At 30.6% G+C, this 27,960-nt stretch overlaps 3 protein-coding genes and 1 long non-coding RNA gene across 7 annotated transcripts; 2 read left to right on the top strand and 2 right to left on the bottom strand.

The window, feature by feature from the left end:
- The first annotated feature begins 4 nt into the window (after positions 1-4).
- LOC139086873 (uncharacterized protein DDB_G0290301-like) lies at positions 5-4,078 on the top strand. Of its 2 annotated transcripts, none has more exons than XM_070635491.1 (4): positions 5-143; positions 313-756; positions 1,708-1,953; positions 3,646-4,078. In XM_070635491.1, exons 1-4 carry the CDS (start codon positions 77-79, stop codon positions 3,717-3,719), a joined length of 831 nt encoding a protein of 276 aa, XP_070491592.1. In that variant the 5' UTR covers positions 5-76; the 3' UTR covers positions 3,720-4,078. The 2 variants fall into 2 exon arrangements, with proteins under 2 accessions (XP_070491592.1, XP_070491591.1); XM_070635490.1 differs by having other exon boundaries at positions 211-756.
- A 1,354-nt stretch (positions 4,079-5,432) lies between these two features.
- Positions 5,433-17,947, bottom strand: trx (histone lysine N-methyltransferase trithorax). Its single transcript, XM_070635428.1, has 9 exons — positions 17,746-17,947; positions 16,730-17,417; positions 16,218-16,664; positions 8,363-15,733; positions 8,231-8,301; positions 7,873-8,171; positions 7,672-7,805; positions 7,440-7,615; positions 5,433-7,376 (listed from the first exon to the last, which is right to left on the bottom strand). The coding sequence occupies exons 1-9, from the start codon at positions 17,908-17,910 to the stop codon at positions 7,203-7,205; spliced, it is 9,525 nt and encodes a 3,174-aa protein (XP_070491529.1). The 5' UTR covers positions 17,911-17,947; the 3' UTR covers positions 5,433-7,202.
- Positions 17,948-18,588: 641 nt separating this feature from the next.
- S6kII (Ribosomal protein S6 kinase II) lies at positions 18,589-27,119 on the top strand. 3 transcript variants are annotated; one of them, XM_070635429.1, is made up of 9 exons: positions 18,589-18,771; positions 23,591-24,220; positions 24,280-24,380; positions 24,444-24,519; positions 24,576-25,211; positions 25,283-25,391; positions 25,459-25,576; positions 25,636-25,951; positions 26,067-27,119. In XM_070635429.1, exons 1-9 carry the CDS (start codon positions 18,718-18,720, stop codon positions 26,412-26,414), a joined length of 2,388 nt encoding a protein of 795 aa, XP_070491530.1. In that variant the 5' UTR covers positions 18,589-18,717; the 3' UTR covers positions 26,415-27,119. The 3 variants fall into 3 exon arrangements, with proteins under 3 accessions (XP_070491530.1, XP_070491532.1, XP_070491531.1); XM_070635431.1 differs by having other exon boundaries at positions 18,643-18,771; positions 23,520-24,220; XM_070635430.1 differs by lacking the exon at positions 18,589-18,771 and adding an exon at positions 19,375-21,795.
- Positions 18,921-23,316, bottom strand: LOC139086824 (uncharacterized). The gene is made up of 3 exons (XR_011544070.1): positions 22,958-23,316; positions 21,305-22,881; positions 18,921-21,237 (listed from the first exon to the last, which is right to left on the bottom strand). It is a non-coding gene; the product is annotated as an uncharacterized lncRNA (long non-coding RNA).
- Positions 27,120-27,960: the final 841 nt, after the last annotated feature.

Below are 27,960 nucleotides of genomic sequence, written 5' to 3'. Positions count from 1 at the left end.
TCAATTGTCAAGTGAAGAGCTTATAAGAATTATTTTGTGTATATTTATTTAAGAGTATTGCTCAATTGATAATAAGATGTTGCGTAAATTTCTTATTCTAGCTTTATTATTTCATTTTGGTGAATTTACGAATATTGGACGAGGTAGGCACAATTAATTACGCATTTAAGGCACATTTATTCACGTCATTTTCCTGCATTTTTTGTACAGTATTAAGTCAGACATATGTTGCATTTTTTAAAGTTCAATCATCTTCATCATCATCATTTGGTCACATTAATCAACCACAACATAATCCATATCCAACTTCAGATAAAGCAAGTCAACGATTTGGTGCTACTGATAATCAACCTGCTGTAAATCAAGCTTCAACATTTAATGCAGATAGCTATTTTAATAATAAGCAAAATAGTGAGCCACAACAAATGATCGCAAGACCTCAAAACCAACAAACACCACCACCATATCCATATCAAACACCAATCCAAAATCAACAAGTTTCTATTGTAAATAAGAATCAACAAAGTCCAAGTGTGTATCAGAACCAACAAAGTTCGAATTTAAACCAGAACCAACAAAGTCCAAATGTATACCAGAATCAGCAGAGCCCGAATGTCAATCAAAATCAACAAATTCCTTATGTGGACAAAAATCAAGTAATTAAGTTCGAAAGTGAAGAAATTGAGACATCAACTTACAGATCAAAATTTGATCGCACTAGTATGACGTCATCTGGGGAAAATACACAAAAACCAGGTAAAAATAATTTTAGTCATTATTATAAGTAGATATACAAACCATTCTCTTAAAAGTAGAGTATGCTTGCCAGCATACTCATTGTCTCTTAGAGCAAGTCGTCATATAAATAGTCATGTCTACACGAAATTGCTGTTCAAAGAGTCTTATAGAGCTTTAAATTGTAGCTGGATACTAGAAATCTGTCCTAGAAATTGACTCCTCAAAATCTATGCTTAGTTATAGATTCTAACCATAATACTAGAGTCTAACCCGAACGGCACTATGAGGAAAATTTCAGTATGCGTCATAAAATTCTGTCTTAGCATCAGATGAAGATAATTTAAGAGTTAACGTCTTGCATTAAATGATGCTGACCTAAATGTTACTTACGTCATTGGAAGAAAAACAGAGAAAACCAGTATCCTTTCTCTTTTAAGAACAGGCTCTGGAATATCACAAATCAGTTAATCAATTAGACATCCGGCCCAGACTAATTGATTATAGAATCAGACTTGACTTTGACTTGATGCTGAATTCAATTTGAATTCTGCTCCATGTCAGAGATGTCAGAATTTTGAATCAGTTAACCGATTTTTGCTGTTCGGACAGGCATTTCAATGAAATTTTCTTTTAACCTCAATTAACAGTAAGATTCTGGAATTAAGAACGACTGCGTGCTTAATTAGAGATTTGTTAAATTATGACTCAATTTGTGTCATTTTTTGTCAATTAAATTCGCAAATTCTACGTGAGAAAATCATCAGAATGTCAAAAGATTGAATAAAATTAATAATTTAATGACTAAAAAACCCAACAGCGGCTCCTAACATCTTAATTATGTCTTTTATGTCAATTAAAGATTCTAAAAAGAATCAAGTCTAATCAGAAAATTAAACAAGATTCTTAATAAGAATTGGGGGAATCCCATCTAATTATATACTAATATTTATTATTTTAATTCCAATACAGATCAAAGGCCAGCATATGATAATTTTGGAGATGATAAAAAGAAATTTAATCAAGAAGAAACGTCACCAACTTCCGTAAATGAGAAAGCAGGAATAAATCGAGATCAATTACCAGTATATAAGCAAGGAGTGTATATTGAGCACTACAATAAACCTGACGAGGATAAAATCATCATTCCAAACATGCCTAATAAAATAGTTGAGCTTATTTTCCCGCCAACATTATCTTATGATGAGGATGCGACCAGTAAGTATTAATATGATTTATATTGTTGATTTTTGTTCTAATTTTGGATCACAAATGAGTTTTGAGTAGACAAAAAGACGTTATAACTAGTTGATGGCAAGTTGATGACTAGTTCCGACATATTTTTGTCCATTCGAGAGTTGAAGTGACTCGGCAGTTTCATGATTTGATACTTAATCGCTGCTTATTGAATCAGATGAGAAATGCAGCTCATAGCATTCATTGACTAAAGACCAAATGACAATTAAACCTAAAGTAGCTTGCATGACGTCGGCAGGGTACTTACTTACTTATTTACTGAAACTATGCTCCGACTTGGAGCCTAAGTTATTACAATCTGACTCTGTTACTGACCATGACGTCGACAGGGCATCTGTACGTCATTTTGAAGCTTTGCCGTCATCATGACAGCGCCTTAGAAGATCTTCATGAGCGATCAATCCAAATCCTGTCCAAAATCACGAATTTACTCATCTCTCCTGCGTCATATCGCACACAAAGCGTCATAGCACACAGATCTAAAGTTAAAAAGCATGTTTCACATAGTTCTGTGACATAAACAAATATACTAAAAATGCATGGAAATTCACAGAACAAGATTTAAACATTTACGTCAGTTCTGACCGGTTTGTTTCACCATATGCCGATATTCGAGCATGTTCGGATTTTTATTTTTGGTGGTGATTATATGATGATGATAAAGTTGTCGAGCCCAAATAGTTTAAATTTAACCAAACAGTCTGGCTCAATCCTGTTTGAAAGAATGATAACTTTTTCAAGCAGAATATTCGGAAACGTGGATTTGATTGTAATTTTTTCCATAAATCACAAAAAATTAGATCTGTGGAGCTTGATAGCTCATCCATTTGTTAACACATATTTAACTTATTTATCTGAAATCAAGCGACAATGATTCTTGATATTTTAGATACAATGAACCTGAAAAAAAAAAAACATTAGAACTAGTCATTAACTAGAAATTAGCATGCCTTTTTCTAGCTAAAATGTATTTTCGTCCAGTTGGAGATTTTATTCTTGACAATAAATTTTAAATTTATGTTATGTACATATAAGCTGAAGTATACAGCGCATTATCTACTCAAAGCTGTTATGAGTGTAGCAGTCTATTAAAATCCAATTTTAGATCTAAGGACCAATGTTTCTTGTTGGCTCTAAAGTTCAAGTTCGTTCCAGTAAAAGCCCGAGTTGAGAATAACTACTTCAGGGCAAGTTACTGTCCAGTTGATGACTAGTTCTAACGTATTTTAGTAGACTCAGGAAGACCTCTATGGTGAATTTATAGCCCTTGTATCTTTCTCATTCTAACTACACCATTCATGATCCGTTCTTACATTTCTCACGATTTATGTCATCTAGTTCTTGATTTCCATCTTAAAAACCTACACTCAAGAAGCTATAGTACTAAAACTTCTGAAAAATCCCTTGGCTGATGCTGAGTCGTTAGTAGGATTTAAGGATTTGAACCCAGGAGTTTAAATCTAAAACAAATCTTTTCGTGACCCGTACCTTGCTAACTGAGCTATCAAGGCACTTTTGCCGCCTCCTTTCATTCTTAACTAATCGTATAAATCAACTGTGATTCATGACTTAACGCCATATTTTTAAGAAAACTCAAAAAACTCAAAAATTGAGAATCAAAAAATCAAATATAAATTTCTTTTCATCTTACAGCAACGACAAGAGCATCAATTTTTGACTCAAACAGACGCAAAATAACAACAGAGAGGTCCTATACACCCCGATAAGAATAGAAAAAAATAAAATAAACAAATCTGTGTATTTTTATTCAATAATCTACATTTTATTAAATTTTTTTAAGTGTAAGTTTCGTCATCATCAAATCAATTAACTAGAAATATTCATTTTTATTCTGTTTTTTTTTGTATTATTTAAATTCCAAAAAAAGTTGTAATATAGAGAGAAGCTTTAATCATCAGTTTTCATACTTTTTTATAGATTTTTTTTTATTATTTTGTTTTATTCTCTTCCTTAAAAAGTTGGATAAAATAATGTCATTACTATATGATAATTTGATGATAATGTAAACGATTCCGAAAAGTGAATTTTTCATAATTTTTTCTTTAAATTTAAAAAAAAATAAAAACGAAAACAATTTTTTTTCACAATTTTTTACAAAATATGTATATATATACTTATTATGGCAAGATCTAAAGGACAAGAGTTTTTTCATTTTTTTTTATTATTTTTCTTCATCTTTCCATTCTAATAGTAAACTTAAGATTAGATTCCTTTGCTTCTAATATCATAGCATTCATAGCAAAACATTTTTTTTTATTTCGTTTCTTACGTGCGCACCAAAAAAAATTTTTAAAAATCCACAAAAAAAAACAATAAAGAATAATAATAAAAAGTGATAAATAAATATAAAAAAAAATTTTAAAAAAAGTCAAAAAAGGTACTTGATTAAATTAATTATTAGATGCTTTTCATTAAGCGTGCCGTTAGTTTAAAAACTAAAGTTGTTATGTGATGTAAAGGTTTGTGTTGTCAGGAGATTTGTGGGTAAGTATTTGAATTTATTTTTGGTTTAAATTTTCAACAAATTTTTTGATAAGTTTTAAAGATTTTTTTTTTGTTTTTAAAATGAAAAATTTCAAAAGTTTTTACAAAAATTTCACTTTTTTCAAACTTCTTTGAAAAAAAAAAAAATAAGTTTTATAGATTTGACCAGATTGTGATAGTTATTTTGTAATTTAAAAAAGTCTGAAATTTTGATTCTTTTTTTTTAAGTTTGTAAACTCAAAAAAAATTATTAAAATCAAATTTAAAATGAATTTGAATATTCAAAATGAAAAAAAGAGATTTTAGAAAACAAATTTTTAAAAAATGAATTTTAAAATTCAAAAAATCAATAAATTAATTTTATAAATCAAAATTTCAAAAAATATTTTTCAAAATCTAGTTTTAAAAAATCAAAATATAAATAAAATAATTTCAAAAATCACATTTTCAATAAATAAATTTTTAAAAACTTTTTTTGAATCAAAAACTAAATTTTTACATAAAATTTTCAAAAAATTAATTTTACAATTTAATTTTTAAAAATATATATAAAGTCCGGTTAAAAATAATTTTTTGCATTTAAGAAATTTAATTTAAATTTTTTTATCAAAATTATCAAATCTAAAGATTTAGAAAATATTTAAGTTTAAATAATTTAAATTAATTTTTGAAATTTGTATTTTGGTGACATTTGAAAATTTTAAATTTTGTTTAAATTTAAATAATTTAAATTTTGTTCAAATTTTGATCAAATTTAAATTCAAAAATTTCAAATTTTGGTAAAATTTAAGAAATTTTAAATTTTCGTGAAATTCAAAAAATTTAAATTTTGATGTAATTAAATAAAATTTAAATTTTGGTGAAATTTGAAAATTTTAAATTTTGGTGAATAAATAATTTGTAAAAAGTTTTAAAATTTTTCTTTTAAATTTTTTCAAAATTATTTTCAAATAAAATTTAATTAATTTTTCAATCCCAAAAACAATAAAATTTTGACCCCAATTTTTGGTATTTCTAGCTCGAAACTATAAAAAAATGATTCATAATAAAATCACAACAAATGAACCTAAAAATCCATCAAATACTTCTCAATTCCCAACAAGTCATCCTGACTACAGACATTCCTACATGTGATGTGTTGATCATATAGAACAAAAAAAAATCCCTAAAAATATATTAATAGTCAATTTCTTTAATCAGTAAGAAATTAAATTTAAATAAAAATTGTTGAAGTAAATAAGTAAATAATTTGATACAATTAAGAAATAAATTAAGAGGGAAACATATAACATGTGACTTGTTTTTTTTTCATTATGTATCAAGCTTATGCTGAAAAGGTTTTTTAAACTTCCGCGCGTAACACGGATGTTATCATTTGTTTAAATAGTAGAATGTTTACTGCGAGCTTTGCTCAATGCTTTGCAAAAAGAAACGCCTTATCAAACTAAACACATAAGAAAGCGACTTGGAACTTAAAAGTTAATTTTAAAAAATTATTAAACACAAAAAAATCATAATTAATTATAATGATAAATTTTTAAGAGTAAGTAAAAAATACACGAAGGAGGTGATGATTTATAAGCAATCATATGTGTGAAAAGTGAAAAATACTATTTTGATTTTAGAAAGAAGATAAAGAATTTTGGGAAGATTATTCAAAAGTTTTTTGGAAAGCCTTAAAGTTGTTGTTAAAAACTGTTGAAAAATCTTCCTCAAAAAGCTGGTTTTGATGAGTTTGTGTTTGAATCTTTCCATAGATTTGCAATGTTTTGGTCTATAACGCCGGGCTGCGTTCATAGATGCTCTTTTATAGTCATGCAGCTAATGCAGGATGATATAAAACCGAGTATATTAATTAGGACGCTCATTTAGGTGAGTATACTCAAGAATACTCTCATTTAGGTGAGTTTACTCATGAATACGCTCATTTTGGTGAGTATACTCATGAATCCTCTCATTTAGGTGAGTTTACTCATGAATTCTCTCATTTAGGTGAGTATACTCATGAATACTCTCATTTAGGTGAGTATACTCATGAATCCTCTCATTTAGGTGAGTATACTCAATAATTTTCTCATTTTGGTGAGTTTACTCATGAATACTCTCATTTAGGTGAGTATACTCATGAATTCTCTCATTTAGGTGAGTATACTCATGAATACTCTCATTTAAGTGAGTATACTCATTAATTCTCTCATTTAGGTGAGTATACTCATGAATACTCTCATTTAGGTGAGTATACTCATGAATACTCTCATTTAGGTGACTATACTCATTAGTATTCTCATTTATATTGACCATACTCATTGTCTCTTAGGGATAATACTCTACAACAACACTATATCCCTATCTACAGCCTAAAAACACAATCCTCATCAAAACCAACTTCCCATTAAATTGTAGTATTTGACCAGAGTACAACTCAAAAAAGCGTATCTTCTTCATTCCTTAGATAAACACAAAAAAAAAAATTATAGATTATAGATTATGGAAAATAAAAATAATATAATTAAATCGAATAATATCAGTCTGACCAAATGTGTTGTTTTCGTTTTATGTATGTATCTAATGCTTCATTCGCATGATGTATCTATGCATATTATTCTCAATTAATAATAATATTAGTTTTGTTTTTGTTATATCCATCAATATGCACATATCGTCTAAATGAATATCACTGCCATCACTTAATAAAAAGAAAACAATTAATTCATATATTTTCTGCAGCGTTTTGCGCCACAACAACAAGGAATCTTATTATCCTCAATATCGAACTTGTAATCATATGTTAGTTCTTCTCCTGTTACGATGCGTCTTAATGCAAATATTATTATGTGTTTTTGTCCCAATATATCGACAACTTTTGAGTAGCAGTTTGGCTATAAAGAAAATTAAGAATTTTAAGTAAATTTTCTAAGGTAAATTGATTGAATTGTCCTTACATCACATGAATGATTAATAAATCTTGCTGCTGTTCCGCTCATTGTTGCATCAACAACCAAATTTTCATCAATTTTAAACATATAGCAACCAATTCCTTTACTATCGTAATACCGTTCTCTCTTATCAGTCAATGTTGATCTTATTAACTCTCCAGCATATTCAATTACCATTTCACCTATAGAATAATAGAGTATTAAGCTTAGTCAGATAATAATCAAATATTTAACATACCAGCTTCAATGTCTCTTGTACAAAATAGACCACGTCCATGAATATGAGATCGATAAACGCCTACATTCTTTTTATATGTCTCTTTTAATGTACGATATTTCATAGCCATTGGAAGATTACTTCCAGTTCCGCGTCTAAATAAATAATTAATTGACAATATTAAAATATATCCATCAATAAAAACTTTATGGTCTTATTTACCTCAAGATGACTTCATCATTATTGCTCTGTAAATGAACTGGCATTGGCGGAAGTCGATGTCTCGATGCAAGCCAACTAAACATGTCATATTCTGATCTTGTACTGAAAGGCTCAAATCTAGCACAACCATAAATATTTTCATATAATATTTCATCAGCATCATTAATGTATTGACTTAATGACATTAGTGATACAGACGAATTGGAAGACAGATTTGATGCATTTGATGAAAAGGAACTGCTACCATAGAATCCACTCATACTAGAGCAATTACCGTTCATTGATGAGAATGATGATGTCTAAAGGAAGAGATAAATATTAAACCTTGAAGATTAAGCTTTAGTGTTTATGGACATACCGATGATGTTGATGATGCTGATGAGTTTCTACGATGATATTTTGGTGAGTATTTTGTGCATTTTTCGACACCTAGAAGGAAATTCAAATTTAGTCAATAAAGTCACAGATTATTTATATCCTTTAATCTTACCTGGCAATTGCTCCAGTAAATACTTAAGTGCATTCGTCTTTAATCCTAACATTTGATCACCTGTCATTTCATTAAGTCTTCCTTCCGGCAATGGCATAAGACCATGAGCCTTTCGTGCTAATTGAACAGTCTCAAATAACTTCTCCCATATCTCAGATATGGATGTGGATTTATATGTAAAGCCATCCTGCGATTGGATCTCAAACAGTAGTTTTGGACCTGATGACTTGCTGTTGGTTGTACTTGTTGGCGTTTTCTCACGTGACGCTTTTGTCGCATATGTTGAACATGCTGATGATGTACTTGGACGGTCGGATGTAGTTTCCTCATCGTATGCTGGGAATGGAGTCTTTTCATGGATTTTTAGTTCTTCTGAATCATCTTCAGTCGAGATGATCTCATCTGATGTTGACATAGCATCTTTTGGTGCTTTCAATTCAGGAAGTACTTCAAACATTGACTCAAGATTTACTTTTTCCTCTTCTTCCTCCTCAATCACTTCCGGTAGACTCTTTTCCATAGGAACATCAATTTGCTCTATTGTATCGATTGGATCTATCGGTATAATTGTTATTGACGGTGGCATTAACTCAATTGGTGTAACTGACATTTGTGGCTCATCATCTAACAAATTAGCACCAGTTGCCACAGAATCAATTGTTTTTGTTAAGGAACATACACTTGAAGTTTTTGTAACTATACATTTCTGTTGATCAATAATACTTGATGCACTTGTGGATGGAATTGGATATGATTCAATATTTGGACGTGGTGGTGTTGAGATCTTCATTTTTTTATCCATTTTATCCATATGCTGATCACCTGGTGTTATTGTTATAACATTATTAATCGTTGATCTTCTTAATGCATCAAATAGCTCATCTGCCTTATTGCTACTTTGCAATTCCATTGCAATTGATTTAATTTTCTCACAATAATTTTCATTATCATTTTGTAATATGATATTACTGTTATTGTTGTTGTTGCTGCTACTTACAACACTATGATTATCAACAATTGAAGGCGATGAATTACGTATTGATGTCATATTATTAGTTCCAATATTACCAGATGATAAATTTTTATTTTGATTATTTCCTTTAACAATATTGCCACTTTTGGTTGAACTTGTGATATTACTTGCACTTTTTAGTGATGTTACACTTGCTGGCATTGGTAGGACACGATTTGTTGGACGATTTTGGAAATTCGGTTTAACAGATGAATTTTGATTTTTACTGCTGAGATTATTGAATATGCTATTTTGAGTTTGTAGTGGATTAACAACATTTGTAGGTACATTTATAACTGATGCTTGTGCTGTTGATGTTGATGGATTCTCAATTTTAGTTTTTAAATTATTATTGTTATTTGTTGTAGTTATGATGTTATTCTGTACTGTTCTAAATGGCTGATCTATTGTGTTCTTATCCATAATTTCTGTTTCCATAACAACATGCGGTTCAGATTGTATGTGAGCTGATGTGTTTGACTTTACAGTCACTGACTGATAATTGTTGCTAATATTTTGTTGTATAGGTTTCGCTTGTACTTTTAATTTCGGCTTAATTAACGCTGCCGATGTTGAGATTTTTACAATTTCTTCTTGAGGTGTCTTCGGACCGATTGTTCTGTATGTCGCTTTTTGCTTCTTAGCAATAGTTGCATTGTGATTTATGAGTTGTATACTCTGTTGAGATTGTTGTTGATGATGTTGTTGTTGTATTTTCGGTGGACTATCTGTATTAACTGTTTTTAGAACGGTTGTTGTTGTTGTTGTTGAATTTGTTGATGTAACATTCATTGATGATGTTGATGTTGTTGGTACAATTTTACTCACGATTTGTGGTTGAATTTTATTTACTTTCGATTGTACTTTAGTCTTTTGATTGGAAGGTTTCAATATAATATTTTGAGATTTTTGATTACCATATGCAGCACCAACGTCGAGAGATTGTTTTTTATCATCCATGCTATTCCATGATGAGTCCATAATTTGTGGCTGATGTATTGTACCATCAGATGCATTTAATAATACATATCCAGCTGGTATTTCCATTTGAATTGGTTCAATTTTACTGGCTTGAAAAACTTGTGTTGTAGTTGCACTAAAACTGGAATTTTGACAAATACCCTGCATTGCCGTCGATACAAACTGTTGTGAACTCATTACTGTATTTTGTACAATGGTCTCTAAACCATAATAAACAGGTTGTGATGTTAAATACATACAACCAGATGATGGATCCATTTCAATAGCTGTTGGCGTCGAGCCAAGCATCATTTGTTCAGCTGAAACAACTCCATTAACACATTGTAATGCTTGCGGTTGTTGAATTAATGTTCCCATAATTGGTGACTGTTGTACGACGGGTAGTACTGAAAGTCCATTGGGTGTTAATACAAGATTACCAGTGTTATTTGAAGGCAATTGAAATGAATTTTGGAAAATTTGTTGATTTGCAACATTTGATGTTGGCTGAGCACTCGTTATGAAATTTTGTGATCCATTCTTTATCTCCTTTCCATTTGATCCAATTTGTGATATATATTGTATCGGTGCGTTATTTTGTGTATTATCAGCTGATATATATTGAACAAATTGTCCATTTTGATTCAATATCAGCGGATATTGACTAATTTGCGGTGCCATTTGTTGCGCTGGTTGTTGAAATATGATATTTTGAGCTGACGGTTGTGCAATTGTGGTTTGTGATTGCGATGCATTACTACGAGACGATTGAAAGTTTGCAATTTGAACGTTTTTCGAATTCATAACAGAAATTTGTTGCTGTGACTTTCCATCAAGTTTTTTCTTGTTCGTGATTGAATTAGCCTTCACAATTTGAGCATTTGTGACTGTTTTGGACTTTCCTTTAACGGGTGATGGAAGTAAAAGTGGCTTCTTTTGTGATTTATGTTCTTGATCAGAACTATTTTGTGATGTAATTGTCATGATTTGTTGAGTATTTCCACCATTTCCATGTGCTAGCTGGATATACTGTGTGGGTTGTTGTTGCTGTGATGAATTTATGTATTGTATGCCACCATTATTGATGACATTAGCTTGATTATTGAAATTTCTGATAGGCATAAGGGTTGCCGTTTGTCCAAATTGTCCTAATTGCAATGGCTGCGTATAAATTTGTTGTCCTTGTTGATCAACTATCACATTCTGACAAAGATTACCGTCATTTGATAATGCCAATTGCAAATTTTGTAAGTTGGGTATTTGAACTCCATTGTGGATTATTCCATTTTGCGTCGTAAGAGGATTATTGATAACAATCGGTATTGATGTTGCCATTGATTGATTTTGTTGTTGATTTATCATTGAAATTACATTACCTCCTCCTAATCCAGCTATAGTTTGATGTTGTGATGTAGCATTTGCTATGTAGACATGATTACCATCTTGAGCTTCGGAATCACTTTCACTGGTATTTTGAATAATTTCACATGTTGCCAAATGTCGTTCATAAGATGTTCGATTTCTATAAGTACATCGACATTTTTCACATGCCACTGGACCATCAGATTGCATGAGAATCTCATCATTTAATCCATCAAGTTGGGGAATTTTATCAATAAAATCCTTACTTTTAATATTTCTTAAATCATTTTGTTGATTTATATACTTTTGTACCGATATCATTGAACTAGCTTTTTGATCTTGATTTCTAATGCCCGGATTATTATTACTATCATTACTGTCAGTTGCACTCAATTTACGCTTTTTTGGTTCTGGATCATCTCGTTTAACAAACGAATATTCACTGGAAAATTCTGACTGGATTGAATTAAGTAGTCCATTAAGGTCACTGTCAACATCGCCATCACCATTAATATGATTACTTTTACTATTTTCATCATCCTCATCCGAGACATGATTGAAAAATGGAGTTTTAACATCACTTGGATCTTTCGGGAAAATATCAAACATTGAGATTCCATCAAAAACATCATGAGGAAGGTCCTCAAAAATAGCTGCTTTAATTTCTGGCGGCAACAAGTCATTTGTTGAGTTCTGTGGCTCTTCATCTTGCGTTTCCTCTTGTATCATTGTGTCTTGATCTTTCGATATTGAATTATGGAAAAGTGCAATCTGCTTTAAATTCTTCTGAATTGATTGTAGACTCTTCGTATGATCAACGGTAAAATTTATTCCTTTATCCATTATTAATGAATGATAATTTGATCTTTGTATTGATACTTTAATCTTATATTCAACAATATTCCACGGTTGTTTTGATGACCAAAATAATCTTGTACATTCAAAATCAACTGGAATCAAATAATCACCAGCATCACTTAATATCGGAATAATTCGTCCTAATTTTGTAACACATAAAGATCCAATAAGAAATTGAACTTTTGTTGCCTCAACAGTTTTCTTTTTTCTTCGATCCAATTCAACATAAACCGAACGATTAACTTGAAAATTCTTTTCAGATTGTTTATCATCATCAGTCTTTGATATATGTTGTGGACAAAAGACACTTTTATCTATTCTAAAATCGCACACTGATTTTGCACATTGAAAATGATATTGTTCACCACAATTTTTATAATTACAACCAACTGTTGCACCTTTAATTCCACATTTACTGCATTTTATTAAACGACCACGTGAAATTGCACTATGGACATTTTGTAGTGAGCCATCAATTTCCTCATACACTTCAGCTGACCAAAGTGCACAATTTGTATGTATCCATGTATTATGGCCACAATATAACAGTCTTCCTTCCTCATCCGATGAGCATTCACCTTCTTTTTTACATAACATACACGAACGTGCATCCTTTTCATTGAAAAATATTGATTGCATATTTTCCACTTCATTTTTAATTAAATTCTCCGGTACATTAAAGTTTGTCATGATAAAATAATCACTATTCTCAGTTTCAAGCATCAAATCATCAAGTAAATCACTTTTTGAATGATCATTCATTGTTTCTTCAAGTGCATCCGTACATGCTTTTGTCTCATTTTGATACCATGGAAATATTTCACTTATTATCTCATTATATGCAATCACAAGATCGTCCGATTGAGCATCATTGAGAATTTTATTCATATCATAATTAAAAGCTTGTAATGAATGATATTTATTATCGTGAATGTTTTGCTTAGTTAAATTGATACTGGGTTTTAATGGATCACTATGGATATTATTGTTGTCATTATTGCCAAAGCAATTACATTGTACATGATTATCGATTGGTGGTTCAACACAATCGTCCGTTTTTAAAGCATCAAATAGTAAGTTAAAATTTGTGGGTTCAATGCTGTTACTGTGTCGGCGAAAATTTCCTTTTGATGCACCACAAAAGCAATTTGGATTCTTCTTACGAGGACTCATTCGCAGAAGAGCACATGCATGCCGACTTTTACTTAAAAGCTTTATAACACTCAATAAACTTGTTTTAAATTCAGCCTCAACAGATTCTCTCCATATGTTTGACGATGGATTATTCGGACAACATTTCTTACAAATGAACTCAATGTGCTCGGGCAGAACACTAAGTAAGTTGTACTGTTCATCCGTTATACCCTCACATTTTGCATGAACCCATCGCTTACAATCACCACATTCCATCATTTTAACATCATAATCATTATTTTCATAACATTTTTGACACAATGGACAATAATTTCCTTTACGTCGTAGCCTAAAACAATTACTACACATTGCAAGATTTCCAATAAATTTTGTAACATTTGTTGTACCACATGATTTACATTTTAAGCATGTTGCACATATTAAAGGACGATCTGCACATAATAATCGTTTACTTGTACCCAAACATGTTGTATGAAAATTCTTTTCGCATTTCCAACATTTTACTTTTACACCTGTTGACATATTACATGTATAACATACTGTACATCTTGGACACAGCCAATTTAATTTCTTATTTAATGGCATATCATAGCCATTATGATCAACTAATGCGACTGATTCTGATGTCATGTTAAGACTGTCTGTTGTCTCATTAACAAGCATTGATGATGTATTCAAAAAGTCATTTGTCTTGAATCTCACATTGAATTCGTCTTCAACGCAATAAAAGTGATAAGGTTCACAGCAACAGACACAAAATATTAGTGGATCTTTACCATAGCTTCCGCACAAAAAGCATACAGATTTAATTGGAGTCTTTTCACTGAGTATTAAACCAAAACCAGTACGGCTAACTTCGGCTGGATCATAATTCTCCCAAAAATCAATTGATATCATCGGCGGTGAATTACTTGTCTTCATATTATGATGATTAAACAATAAACGCTTTGATGATGGAATTGATTTTGATGATATTCGATTGAAATTCTGCGTTTGTGATAATGAGAGATTCGGTCGTGTAAGTTTTCTTGTTATTGGTTTACATATATCCAAAATATCAATCTTTTTAATTGATTGAATATCATCAATAGATGCATCAGATCTTAAATTAATCTTATTATCATCAATTTCATTCTTTGTATCAACTTTACTATCTGTACTGTCAATCTCAATATCATCTTTTGTATTACTTTTATCGTCATTTAAAGGATCAACAACAAATGCAAGGTTCTCTTTCTCTGAGTTTTCATCCAATGTTGGATCTTCGAGAATTGCTTGTTCCTCGGGATTTTCAATACCGTCTTGAGATTCTGGACCACCTGGGAACACAGCAATTGGCAGTCCAAGGACAAGTGAGGCTGATCTGCATACATGCTTCACTCTTGGACCTTTCAAGAGCAACCTCTTCTGTCTTAGACTATCTGATACTGATACATTTGCTGGATTAAGAACTTGATTCTGTAATATTGATGCTGATGTTGATGGTGAAGGTTGCTGTTCTTCCTGCACTGGAGCTGTTGTTACTGTTTCTGTTGTTTTTTGAGATATTTTCGGAGATCCTTTCGGTGATCTGGGTGATTTCTTTGTCTCACTATTAGCAGACAATACTGCAGCTACAGGTGTCGTCTCTTTCGGTATATCAACCAGCAATGGCTTATCGCTAGCAAATGCATTTTTCAAGACATTATCAACATTTGATTTAATGTCTGGCTTACTACCAAATGTAAAATTATTAATAGCCAATGGATTTGATGATAATTTAAATGATGAGAATGATTTGATTGAATTTAAGAATATATTTGAGTTATCGTTATTTGATAAGACCACTGGTTTTAAAGGCTCCATGATATTCTTCGGTAATACATTTGTCAAGCGTGCTTTTAATGGTGATGGCAATTGGAAAGAATTTAAGCATTTTTTCAGCCAACATGCATAACATCGTCCTTTACTTAATGCTTTTAAATTTGATTCAACTTTCGATGCTTTTAATGTTTTTGTTGGAACTGGTTCAATCGTGCAACAACCTAAAAATAATGTCATATAAATAATAAATATAGCATCGAATGGAGGTGTCGATTCCGAGCAGCACAATAGATGCACTAGGGCAACGCTATGTCGTAAGACACAATGTTTCCATGACGGCAACGCTACGTCGAAAGACACAATGTAACCCTGACGACAACACTACGTCGTAAGACACAACGTTGCTCTGACGGCAACGCTACGTCGTAAGACACAATGTTGTTCTGACTGCAGCGCAACGTCGTAAGACACAATGTTGTCCTGACGGCAACGCTACGTCGTAAGACACAATGTTGCTCTGACGGCAACGCTACGTCGTAAGACACAATGTTGTCCTGACGGCAACGCTACGTCGTAAGACAAAATGTTGCTCTGACGGCAACGCTACGTCGTAAGACACAATGTTGTCCTGGTTGCTGATTTCGATCTATTTTTACAGTCCAAATCTTGCATTGTGCCACTCGGGAACTTAATTTAAATACTCACCATCTCCTTTATCACATTGCCAATTTTGTACGGTATGTTTATTAACACGTTCAATCATTTTTGACATAAATTTCTTACAAAGTTCGCAACATATAGCTCCATATTTTCTCGGTTGCTTACGAGTTGTTATTGAATTACATACAACACATACAAGTGACTTTGTAAAAATTGTCGATGATAGATTAGAAGTGGAATTAGGTGAGTGAAGTTTAAGAGAAAATGGACTTTTGATTAAATTTGAGTCACTCTCTTGTGATCCAAATATACTAAAATTTGTAGAGAGCTGCAATACAGGCTTTCTAAGAATTGATGTTGATAGATTATTCGAAAGTTTATTATCTGTCGATAGTGCTGACAATGCAGGTATTGTTAATGTTGATGGAGAGAGTTTCGATGGCTCTTTTGGTTTCGTTGATTTTAGTTCTAATTCATCAACAAAATTAAAGCCTAGAATAGAATTTTAAGTTTTACGTAAGAACTTAAATTACATAAAATTTGATGAAAATTCTTACCGAAATTCTTTTTATCCTTGAGTAGAGAGGACGATGACACTGGATTACCACCTTCACCCCATGGACTTGGCTTAATGACCTTCTTCTTACTCAATGATGCATCCTCACCCGTGTCAAAAAGGAATCGTTTATTAGGTTTAATAACCCTTGATGAATTAACACTCAATTTGGGTAAATTAAATTTACTAGCCACAATAACATTTGACGATTTGCCACAATCAGCACCTTGCTGTGATTGTGGACTTGTTGACAACTGATGATTACCATGATGATCCCGCCCAAATTTGAGTGAATTTAATTTATCAATATTATTATCACTTTTCTTAACAATTTCCGTAAGCTTTGATGGTCTTACTATACAATTTGTTTTATACACTAGAATGGGATATTTAAGGGACTCTTTCTTAATTATAGAAACAATAGGTCCGTTAAAATTCGGATTATAAACGCGTTTCACTTTGCACTGATCACTTGTTTCAATCGTTTGTCGAAAGGTCACATGCTTTTTTAAATTTTTCGTCTTTTTATCTAATTTATCACAATTTAAATCGTTTTTTATTTTTTCCGTATTATCCATATCTTTTGTTGATGTTAAATCTTGATTTTCTGTTTGTTCAGTTGTCATAACTGGTTTTGATTTTTCTTCACTCTCCTCCGTTGACTGTTTTGTTGTTGTTGCACTTTCCGTCTTTTGTTATGCAAAAAAAAAGCGAAATAAAAAAAAAAAATTATCAAGGAGAGAAGCAGAATTGATTGGCATAGTGCATATATGTAAATATTCGAAAGGGAGAAGGAAAAAAAAAATTGCGTAGCAATATATTCTCTTCGGACGCTAAATTCTTTTGTTAATTTTATGAATTTAAGTGTAAATCTTTTGATTATTTTCATATTAATGCACACAGGGCAACATAATGCTTGATAACATTTATGATATTTTTTGTATAATTGCGAGATAATGCGTTAAAAATCATAAAAATTCGCAAATCTGCAAAATAGCGCCCTCTATTTTTACCTACCTGGTAGCCATGTTCATGTTTTGGTGAAGCCAAATTTTTTTCACAATCAATTTCACAATGATCATTAACTCTTTTGTCACAATTATTATCATATGATAAAACACTAACACGCTTCTTATTCACTAGTTTGGATGGCTTTCCTGGAAATTTCGTTTTATTGAACATAATTAAATTTTTTACATTTTTAACTTTTCACAATTTCTTGCTGTACACACTCATAAATTTTTTTTTTTTTTCTTTTTCACTGACATATCCATTTTCATCATACATATCCATCACCGTCTTTGTAAACATTGTGGTAAACAAAAAAGATTTTTTGACTTTTTTCGGCTATTTAAGGGAGGATTTTTGAATTTTAATTTTAAATAATTTAGAAAAAATCAGCAAAAATTGAAAAAATGAATTAAAATCTATTAAAATTATTTAAAAATTGTAAAAAATTGAAATATAAATTCGTGTAAACATTCATCATTAACATGAATCATATAAATCCAGTACGTCATTACACTAGGGGTAGTAAATATAAAAACATAGAATTTTACACCTACGAACAAATTTTAATGCACTCAAATTATTTCCATGAGTGTTTTTTCTCTGTGTATAAAAACAACAAATAGCCTTTGGCGGGAATTTAAAAAAAAGTTAAAAAATCTATTCAATAATTTTAAAAAGTTGAAAATATTAAAAATTTAAATGATTTTTAAAATTCTAATAATCATTAAAATTAGAATTTCTGGTTAAATTTGAAGTTAAAAAATCCAAAAAAACATTACAATAAAAATTTCTTGCAGTGTAGATTCTAAAAAAATCTAGCATAAAATTTTTAACAGTGTAAAGTTTTCTTCAATTTGAGGTGGTAAAAAAAAAATTTGAAAAGATTCATCGCTTGTCATAATTTGTGCAATTTAAAGTGGTTTAGAGATGTGTTATATGATTAAAAATTAAATAAAAATTAAATATACTGTTTGTAAAATGCCATTAGCTAGAAAGGATTTAAATATATGGCCCTCAAAACAAGAAGTCGCGGTAGGAAATAATTTTACAAAAAAAAAAAAAATCATTTTTTTTCCTCTCTTTTTCTCCATCCTCCAAAAAAAAAATTAACTTGTTGTTCTTAAGTTTAAAATTCACTTCTGATGATGACATTTATGATGATGAAAATGCAAAAAAAAAATGTGAAAAATTTTTTTCAACTTTTTAATCCAATTAAAATCCAATTAGCTGTTTTTTGAGATTTTATAATGTTATTTACATAAGCGAAATATATAAAAAAAAAAGATTGTTAAATTACATCCGATTAGACAGTTCCACCCAATTTATATAAAAAAAAAATTTCCATGCAATTGCCCATACATTAATTACCATGCTAGGACAACAACAAATAAGTCATTATTATGTTAATGTCTTTATATAAAACAAAAAATCAATACAATATTTATTTAATTTTTTTTACAACAAATTAATTGTCTTTGCCTATGTCTTTTCTCTCATTTTGCAAGCATTTGCAATCAGTGATTCTGATGACTATTCATTTGTAAGGAGATAAACATATTGATATTTTTATTATTAGCTACATTTTTTTAATAATTCTTTTATTTTATTCATTTTTGCAAATAATAAAAAAAAATCAAGTTTTTTTTGAAGTAATACTTGAAAAAAAAAATGTTAATCCTTTACTTCTCTCGTAACTCTCTCTTCTCTAACTCTGTCTCTGTCTTAGATCCAACACTCATAGAAAACCTTTAGATCTTCAAACTAATTTAATTCTTTTTTTTCTTATTATTGACATCAAAAAAATGACGACATTCAATAATTGAGTCCTTGCAGCTCTTTCTACTCTGTATCTCCTCCTATAATTTATGAATATCTTCCTCTTATTCCGTTTTTTGGCATGTGTATTATATATTTTTATATAAAAAAAATAAAAATTAAATTTTCTATCTCATAATCATCAATTAATGTCTATCATGTTCCTTTTTGGCTGTAGATACACAAATTTTTTTTAAGCATACGTTAAGATTCTTTTGAATTATAACGCATTTTCCATTGAAATTATTCACTTTGATCTGAAAATCCGGGTTAACACATTTGTTTGTGTAAGCAGTTCTCGTGTTTAGATAATCGGGGGATTTTTTCATTTTTGCATATTGAATTAAGATTAACTGGGTATTGAAATTATTAATTCAATATTATTGATTTGGGAATGTTGATGAAATTGTGAGAGATTGTGGATTGAATTGTCCTTAAGATTTTGGAGTTCTACTGTATTCTATGCTGACAACTGCGTGTGCTTTGGTTTATTATTATTGTGTTTTTGTCCATACTATCGTCCAGAATGATCTTTTTTGTACATATACATAGTCTAGAAAACACAAAGCATAGAAACAAGTGAAAATTCAGCTTCAAAGCGACTTGACTTTAGGCTGAGATCGGATTTCATAGAATCTGGCCTGAATGCAGAGTCACACGGATTTAAGACGTGATTTTCGGCCATTACTACATCGCATACCTTCTTGGTAACTAGTATTAAATTTCATAATGTCTGCTGACAATTATTCACTGACTTACTTGAACCATGCTCTGATGTGGAGCCTAGGTTTCTACAAAACGCCTTCCACCTGACTCCATTGCTAACTATTGACAATCTAGGATCAAGAAATTCAATTTTCAAATTTCTATTCCGACAAAACTGAGGCTTTCATTTCAATCTTTAATTGGCATAACATGACACATTCATGTCAGTTCTATCAACATTACATTCTGAAAATAATCTTGTTGCTCTAGCTTCTATTTTTCCCTGTATTACTCTTCATTTTCCTGACGCATTCCTTAATCCAACATTGACGTAAGTTTCGATTCTAGAGAATTGTTTACATGTTCAATTTTGAAATTTAGAATATCAACCTTTTACTTCCACACAGAACTTCTTCATAGCATCATAGCTTCCAGAACATATTTTATTATTCTTAGAAAGTAAGGGACAGACGATGGCTTTCTCAAAAACGACCGTTAATTTTTTTCAAAAAAATATTTTTTGTTGTTGATATTCAAATTTTTTTGACCGTAACGGAAATTTGTATTTTAAAAATAAGTTGAGTTCGAAATGTTCAAATTTTTCGATAATCTAATGTCGAAAAACTCGAATTTGAGACGGCCACATTCTGGAAAATTTGTTTGATGCTTACAGTATTGGTCCCGGTCTTTGCTTCGGTCTCGGTCTAAGTCTCTGTCTCGGTCTCGATCTCTGTCTCAATCTATATTTACTTGTCACTACCCAAGCTTCTGAAAACCCGAATAAATAAAACAGAACCTGGCGAATTTCCCAAAATGTGTGCAAAATCCTGATTAATAGGATTATTAAATTGAGCTCTTAAATAATGTCAATTTTGTCGAAAACAATTTCCTGCCAATAAAAATAAACTGAATTTAATTTCACATGAATCTGTCACAATTCCCCATTCCTATAAAACTGATCGAGATGCAAATCAATATCTAAAAATAAACATATTCCTCTTAAAAAACTCATCCCAGATTTACTTAAATCTGCTTATTTACATACTCACTTCGTTGGATGTACAGATCAATTGTGATACATGACTTGATGTAGTTGTCGCTTCAAGCTAGCTCTGCAGTTGATCAATTCCCGATTCCAAATGTAATATCTGCTCAAAATCCTAAAAATCCTCACTTTTTCAAATGTCATGTCTAAATCTACTCAAATCAAATTTATGACTTAACTGCCACATTCTCAAAAAAATCACAGAATCTAAATTGTATATCCGTGATTTCATTCATAATTTCACTAAATTCTTGTTCATGTTTTAAAGCTGTGAATGTTAAGTATGAGCGAATAATGTTTACACATCTGAAAATTGTCCAAATATTTGCATATGCAAATAAGGATTTTTTTATCGCAAAAAGGTTGAAACTTTTATATTTGCTGACTTGGTTCTCTAAGATAATAACATGTGATATAATTCAGTATCAAGTGTTCACGACATGATTCACATAATGAATCTTCTTTGTCCGAAATTAAGTGTTGTCTTAAAGGTAAAATTTATTAATTTATGTGAAGTTCAAAGTGCTTCAAAATTTTTGTTGATTTTTTATACAAAAATCATTCAAAAAATATTTTTTCATTGGATTATATCCAAAAGTTCATTAAGCAGTCGTTGTAATCCTTAAGTCTTATCAACAAGATTACTTTTTTCTTAGAAATTTTTGGCTCTGAATAATCCTTGATTGCTTCAATGATGTTCTTATGATTAACAAGAATATAAAAAACTCTTCAATTAGCTTTGTTTCCCGCCCTTAGGACTTGAAAACTTTAGTTGACTTGATTAAAATTCATGAGGAAATTAATAATTTTTTTGTGTATGCATACAAGGGGATGCTTAACTTGTTGTAAGCACTGCTGAATATAATCCCAAGTGAGATACTAAAGCGGCGAAAGAATTCAAATGGAATCCTTAAAGAGTCTCAGTGGAGTTTGAACTTAATGAGGCTTGTAAATTGTTATTTAATGGACTTTTGTGTCATTCGGGAATATCGGCAGCACTTTTCAATATGAGTGAAAGCTTAGGATATGCTCTAAATGGCAAAGTCTTCTCAAAGATTTCAGATTTGAGGTTTATTATTCAAAATTCAACTTTAAGGTCCTTATTTTCATTCAAACTTATATTAGGCTTCATATTTCACAGTCCACGAATACCACAAGTCAGTTGATTCAAAATCAAATCATCAAATTGGATCAAAGGATCCAAAATTCTTTACCAAGCCTCACCGACTCTGATTTGGTGCCAAACTTGGTTTAAATCCGACAACCGGCAAATCGGCTTGATTTTAACCAGATTCGGTTTGAATTCGGTACCATGTAAGTCAAGGTGATTCTAGCTAGACCCAATTCAAAGTCGGCATCATGCCATGTCACGCTGGAGCTAATGATGCCGAATTTTATCCGAATCTGACACCAAGCCAATGTCACTCTGGCCTTTGATCAGGTTTTCGATTGATTAACTGATGTGCGATATTTGGGATCCTTTCCAATGACTTTAGAGTGGTTAAATGCTAGATGCTATCGTAATTAATTCTAAGAATCATGTAGAATGATTTGAACTTCTCAATTTTATAAGATAACTGTAAAAAACAGGACTATTTTGAACATTTTTGGGATGAAAAATTTATCAACACACTCCAAAACATTACAATGTACCTCATCACACAGTTCACTCCACACTGCCTTCCATAAACAAACAAATTACACAATTCAGTACCCGAAAGAGAAACAAAAAAAAAGTTTACCAATTAAATTGATTAACTGTTGATCAATTTTACAAATAGACAAACTTTTAATACAACACCCATAAATTCAGTGGAAAATGCGTCAAAAAGATTTATTCTCGATCCCCCCCATGCCAGTCATGCACCTCCCTATGATGTAAAAAAATTTTAAATTTATTTCCTCCACTTCCACTCGTTGTGTCTTTGAATGAACATCAGAAGAGTTTTTAAATGTAATTGAAAAGAATTCTGTTTATTAATTAGCATGTAGACTTTAAATAAACTTAATTTGTTTTTGCAGATCCGTGTTTTTTAATTCAATTCTCTTCTCTCTTTCCACACCAAAAAATGTTCTTTTTTTCTCTCTCTTTTTTTTTTGTTTCTGTTTCTATTTTTATCTCTCTCTTTGTCTTCCGATTTCTTTTTTTTTATCAATATTTATATAAAATATATATAAAAAATTTTTAACTGTATGTTAATGAACACACATGAAGTTTTTGTAAAACAGATGATAACGATGCTTTTTTACTATATCAATGTCAATCGTCAAACATTTTACTTTTAGAGTTCGTCTCAACAATTACAAGAATTAGAGATGGTCGTTGACGATGGATCAGTCATTAAATATCCACAAAATACTATCAATATTAATAATAATAATAATAATACAATGGAAAAATTACAAATATCTGGAAATGATGATGACTCAGATGATGTTGAGATGAAATCCGATGATATAATATTTGAATTAAAGGATCTTGTTAAAGATGGTCATGAAAAGGCGACACCGTCGCAATTTGAATTGCTTAAAGTATTGGGTGAAGGTAGTTTTGGTAAAGTATTTTTGGTACGTAAGGTTATTGGTCCTGATTCCGGTACATTATATGCAATGAAAGTATTAAAAAAGGCAACATTAAAGGTCAAAGATAGGATGAGATCAACAAATGAGAGAAATATATTAGCTGATATTGCCGTTGGTCATTCCTTTATTGTTAAGCTCCATTATGCCTTTCAAACACCTGGTAAACTTTATCTTATACTTGACTTCCTACGTGGTGGTGATTTATTCACAAGATTAAGCAAGGAAGTCATGTTTACTGAGGAAGATGTTAAATTTTATTTAGCTGAGCTTGCACTTGCTATGAATCATCTTCATTCACTTGGAATAATCTATAGAGACCTGAAACCGGAGAATGTAAGATTGACAATTTTTATACTCATATGCAGTTGATTAAACAATTAATTTTTACACAGATTTTACTTGATGCCGATGGACATATTGCATTAACCGATTTTGGATTATCAAAAATTCCTCTTGGTGATTCAAAGACGTATAGTTTTTGTGGCACTGTTGAGTATGTTGATTTATCTTATCTTGTTTGCTTAAAAATTTTAATTAAAATTCGTTTAACCTTCAGATATATGGCACCTGAAGTTGTAAATAGAAAAGGTCATACTTTTGCTGCTGATTGGTGGAGTTTTGGTGTTTTAATGGTAAGCACATATGCAACATCCTTACAACTCCTTTCTAATGTCCATATCTCCTTTAGTATGAAATGCTTACTGGCAACTTACCCTTCCATGGTACAAATCGTCAGGATACAATGAATCAAATTTTAAAAACTAAATTAGGTATGCCAGAAAATCTATCGCCTGAAGCCCAATCACTTTTGCGGGCATTATTTAAGAGAAATCCTCAAAATCGTCTTGGTGCTGGACCGAATGGAATTGAAGATATCAAACGTCATGAATTTTTTGCAACTATTGATTGGGATGCATTGCTAGCTAAGAAAGTTCGTGCACCGTTCATACCATCTGTTGCACGAGCTGATGATACCTTCTACTTTGACTCTGATTATACTAGTCGCGATCCACGTGATTCACCGAGTGTACCCGTATCAGCGAGTGCACACGAAATATTTCGTGGTTTTTCATTTGTTGCACCATGTCTGCTGGATGATGAAACAGGACAGGCAATTGCATTGAATAATAATGAGCGACAATCGTCATTCCAATCTTATGAAATTCCAAATGTACAACCACATTCCATTACCGATGAGTATCAACTTAAGGAAGTGCTTGGCCGTGGTACATTTTCGGTGTGTAGACTTTGTGAACATAAGACGACAAAGAAACAATATGCTGTTAAAATAATTGATAAATCACGACACGATTGTCGAGAAGAGGTACTGTATGATAATCAAATTATTTCATTTATTGCCCTTGAGACTTTCTCTTTTTATTATATATTTTATAGGTTGATATACTGCTCAGATATGGCACTCATCCAAATATTGTTACATTATATCGAGTCTTTGAGGATCCTTCATCACGTTCTGTGTACTTAGTTATGGAATATTTAAAAGGTATTTCCAACATATTTGATAATCATTATTGTTTTCCTGTTTAACAACATTTTTTTTGTAATTTTAGGCGGCGAATTGCTTGATCGAATTTTAACTATACAATTTAGTGAACAAGAGTCAGCGGCAGTTCTTAAAAGTACTGTGTCGGCACTTTCATACTTGCATGATCATGGCGTGGTTCACAGGTAATTTGGAATAAATTTACATTTACCTTAATTTTTATATAACATATTAAATTTCACAGAGATTTAAAGCCATCAAATCTTTTATATGCTTCCATCAATCACACGCCCGAGTCTTTAAAACTTTGTGATTTAGGCTTTGCAAAGCAATTGCGCGCTGATAATGGACTTTTAATGACCCCATGTTATACGGCAAATTTTGTTGCTCCTGAAGTATTAAAACGGCAAGGATATGATCAACTTTGTGATATATGGTCATTGGGTGTATTATTATACATAACGCTTAGTGGACGTACACCGTTTGCCAGTACACCTAATGATGAACCTGAGACAATTTTAAAGAGAATTGGTAGTGGACAAATTGATTTGGAGAATGGCGTAAGAATTGACTTTAGGGTCATCAATAAGTAACGTCTACTTTTCAATAGACGTCACTTATGGATGACCCTCAAGTGGACAACAAACATATTTAATAATTCTCATTATTTTTTAGCGTTGGATGTCAATATCAATGGACGCTAAAGAACTAATCAGACATATGATGCACATTGTACCATCGAAGCGTCCAACGGCGGCTCAAATCCTTCGACATCCATGGACTGTTAGACAAGCGCTTGCATTCGATGAAGCTAGAATGCATCATCAAGTAACAGTCCATCAAGCGCATCATATGTCAATGCTAAAACCTACATCAAAAGACATAACTGAAATAAAAGGAGCTGTAAATGCAACATTTCGGGCTATTAATTCACCTCAAGCATTGGGTATAGGCGTTGGACCTGTTCAACTTAGCGAATTAGCACGCCGAAGACGACGAGGTGCTGAGAAAGGACATAACTGAGATTCAATGAATATTTTTGTAATGGATTTCTAGTTAGGTAGGCATCATATGATGAACCATTGATAAAAATTTAAACAAAAAAAAATGAAACTTTTCTACCTTATTCGAATGATGAAGAAACTATATTGAATATTGACAAAAAAATAGTAGAACTAAAGACAAGATTTAAAAAAAATGCAATTTTATTCTCCGGTAATTGGAATTGAATTATGATGAAATATCGAATATATTTCTCTTTCTCTATTTGAAAAAAAAAATATTTTATCTTAAATAGTATTTTATCTACACATTATTGATATTTGTCTTATTGAAAAAAAAAAAAAAAACAGAGAGTAAACTTTATATCTTTATGAGAAGGTCATATGTATTTTTATCAATAATTTACTATTGTAATATTAATTGTAATTAAATTTAGTGCCATTATATGATAAAATATTATTGAAAACAATCCAAATGCTATCGCAATGGATAATTTTATGAGGTGGAAATGGATGAGAAAATGATATAAGAAAATCAATTTTGTAGACAAAATCCTAATTTTTTTAAAAAAAATCTGTCAATGCCAATCTTTTTATTTTAAAATTTAAATTCTTCTCTCTACTTTTACTCTACTTTGTCTACACAAAGAATATATAAATTTTAGTGACAAAAAAGCTATGCCAAAAATTTTAAATTTTATTTTTTTCACAAACAAATTTTATAAAGAATTTTAAACTCTTTTTTGGGTCAAATGCATTGAAGATTAGAATTTTAAAGAATATTTTTAGAAAATGAAATTTAAAAAATTAAAATTTACAAGAATTTGAAAATTTAAATTTAAAGAATTTAAAAAAGAATTTAAATTTAAAAAATTTAAACTTAAAAAAAAATTTGAAATTTACTTTTTAAAATTTCAAATCTAAAGATCTAAAATTTTTAAAAATTTGATATTTGAAAATTTTAAGTTTGTAAAAAAAACTAACTTTTTAAATTTTAAGATTTTTAATATTTTCCGAAATTTTAAATTTTTTTTTTTACAAAAAATTCATTTAATTGAAAATTTTTAAAAATTGCAAAATTTTTTGAAAAATTAAAAAATTTAAATTCAAATTTTTTTTTTTTTAAATTCATGAAAATATTAATATTTAAATTTGAAAAAATATTAAAAATTGCATTTTATTCAAAAAAATTACAAATTCAAATTTTCAATGCATTTGGCCCAAGATTAAATCAAATTATTAATATTCACACTGCAGCATATACCACTAGTAACCTTAGCCAAACATGATTATGTTGACCATTCTTGTTACTATTCACTCAAGTGTCACACACACATTTTTTAAATTATATTTACCATGCGTCAGCAAGTGTGGCTGATATGCAAGTATTTATATCATATCATGTCAAACCAGCTGTTTAATAATAGTAACAAAAAAAGTGTGGCATTTTTTAATGAAGTTTAATTTTAGTCAATACCGTCCAAAATGTGTGCTTTTCGAAATATGCAAATTTATTTAAAAAACTATATAAAAACAGATGCGAGTAGATAATAACGGAATGAACAAAT

Source organism: Chironomus tepperi, unplaced genomic scaffold, assembly GCF_022539635.2.
Source record: "Chironomus tepperi strain 1889 unplaced genomic scaffold, CSIRO-AGI_Ctep_v1 contig_89, whole genome shotgun sequence".
NCBI lineage: Eukaryota > Metazoa > Arthropoda > Insecta > Diptera > Chironomidae > Chironomus > Chironomus tepperi.
Note: the sequence above shows the minus strand (reverse complement) of the source record. Positions and strands in the feature narration are given on the sequence as shown.

Excerpts from the sequence above, each read along its gene's own strand:
- LOC139086873 (XM_070635490.1), top strand. The coding sequence starts at position 77 with ATGTTGCGTAAATTTCTTATTCTAGCTTTATTATTTCATTTTGGTGAA. Across the intron at positions 144-210 it reads ATTTACGAATATTGGACGAG|TATTAAGTCAGACATATGTT; the intron begins GTAGGCACAATT and ends TTTTTTGTACAG. Across the intron at positions 757-1,707 it reads GGAAAATACACAAAAACCAG|ATCAAAGGCCAGCATATGAT; the intron begins GTAAAAATAATT and ends ATTCCAATACAG.
- trx (XM_070635428.1), bottom strand. The coding sequence starts at position 17,910 with ATGTTCAATAAAACGAAATTTCCAGGAAAGCCATCCAAACTAGTGAAT. Across the intron at positions 8,302-8,362 it reads TTTACTGGAGCAATTGCCAG|GTGTCGAAAAATGCACAAAA; the intron begins GTAAGATTAAAG and ends ATTTCCTTCTAG. Across the intron at positions 7,377-7,439 it reads TTATTAATCATTCATGTGAT|CCAAACTGCTACTCAAAAGT; the intron begins GTAAGGACAATT and ends TTTTCTTTATAG.
- S6kII (XM_070635429.1), top strand. The coding sequence starts at position 18,718 with ATGCCATTAGCTAGAAAGGATTTAAATATATGGCCCTCAAAACAAGAA. Across the intron at positions 24,381-24,443 it reads AGTTTTTGTGGCACTGTTGA|ATATATGGCACCTGAAGTTG; the intron begins GTATGTTGATTT and ends TTTAACCTTCAG. Across the intron at positions 25,577-25,635 it reads GATCATGGCGTGGTTCACAG|AGATTTAAAGCCATCAAATC; the intron begins GTAATTTGGAAT and ends TAAATTTCACAG.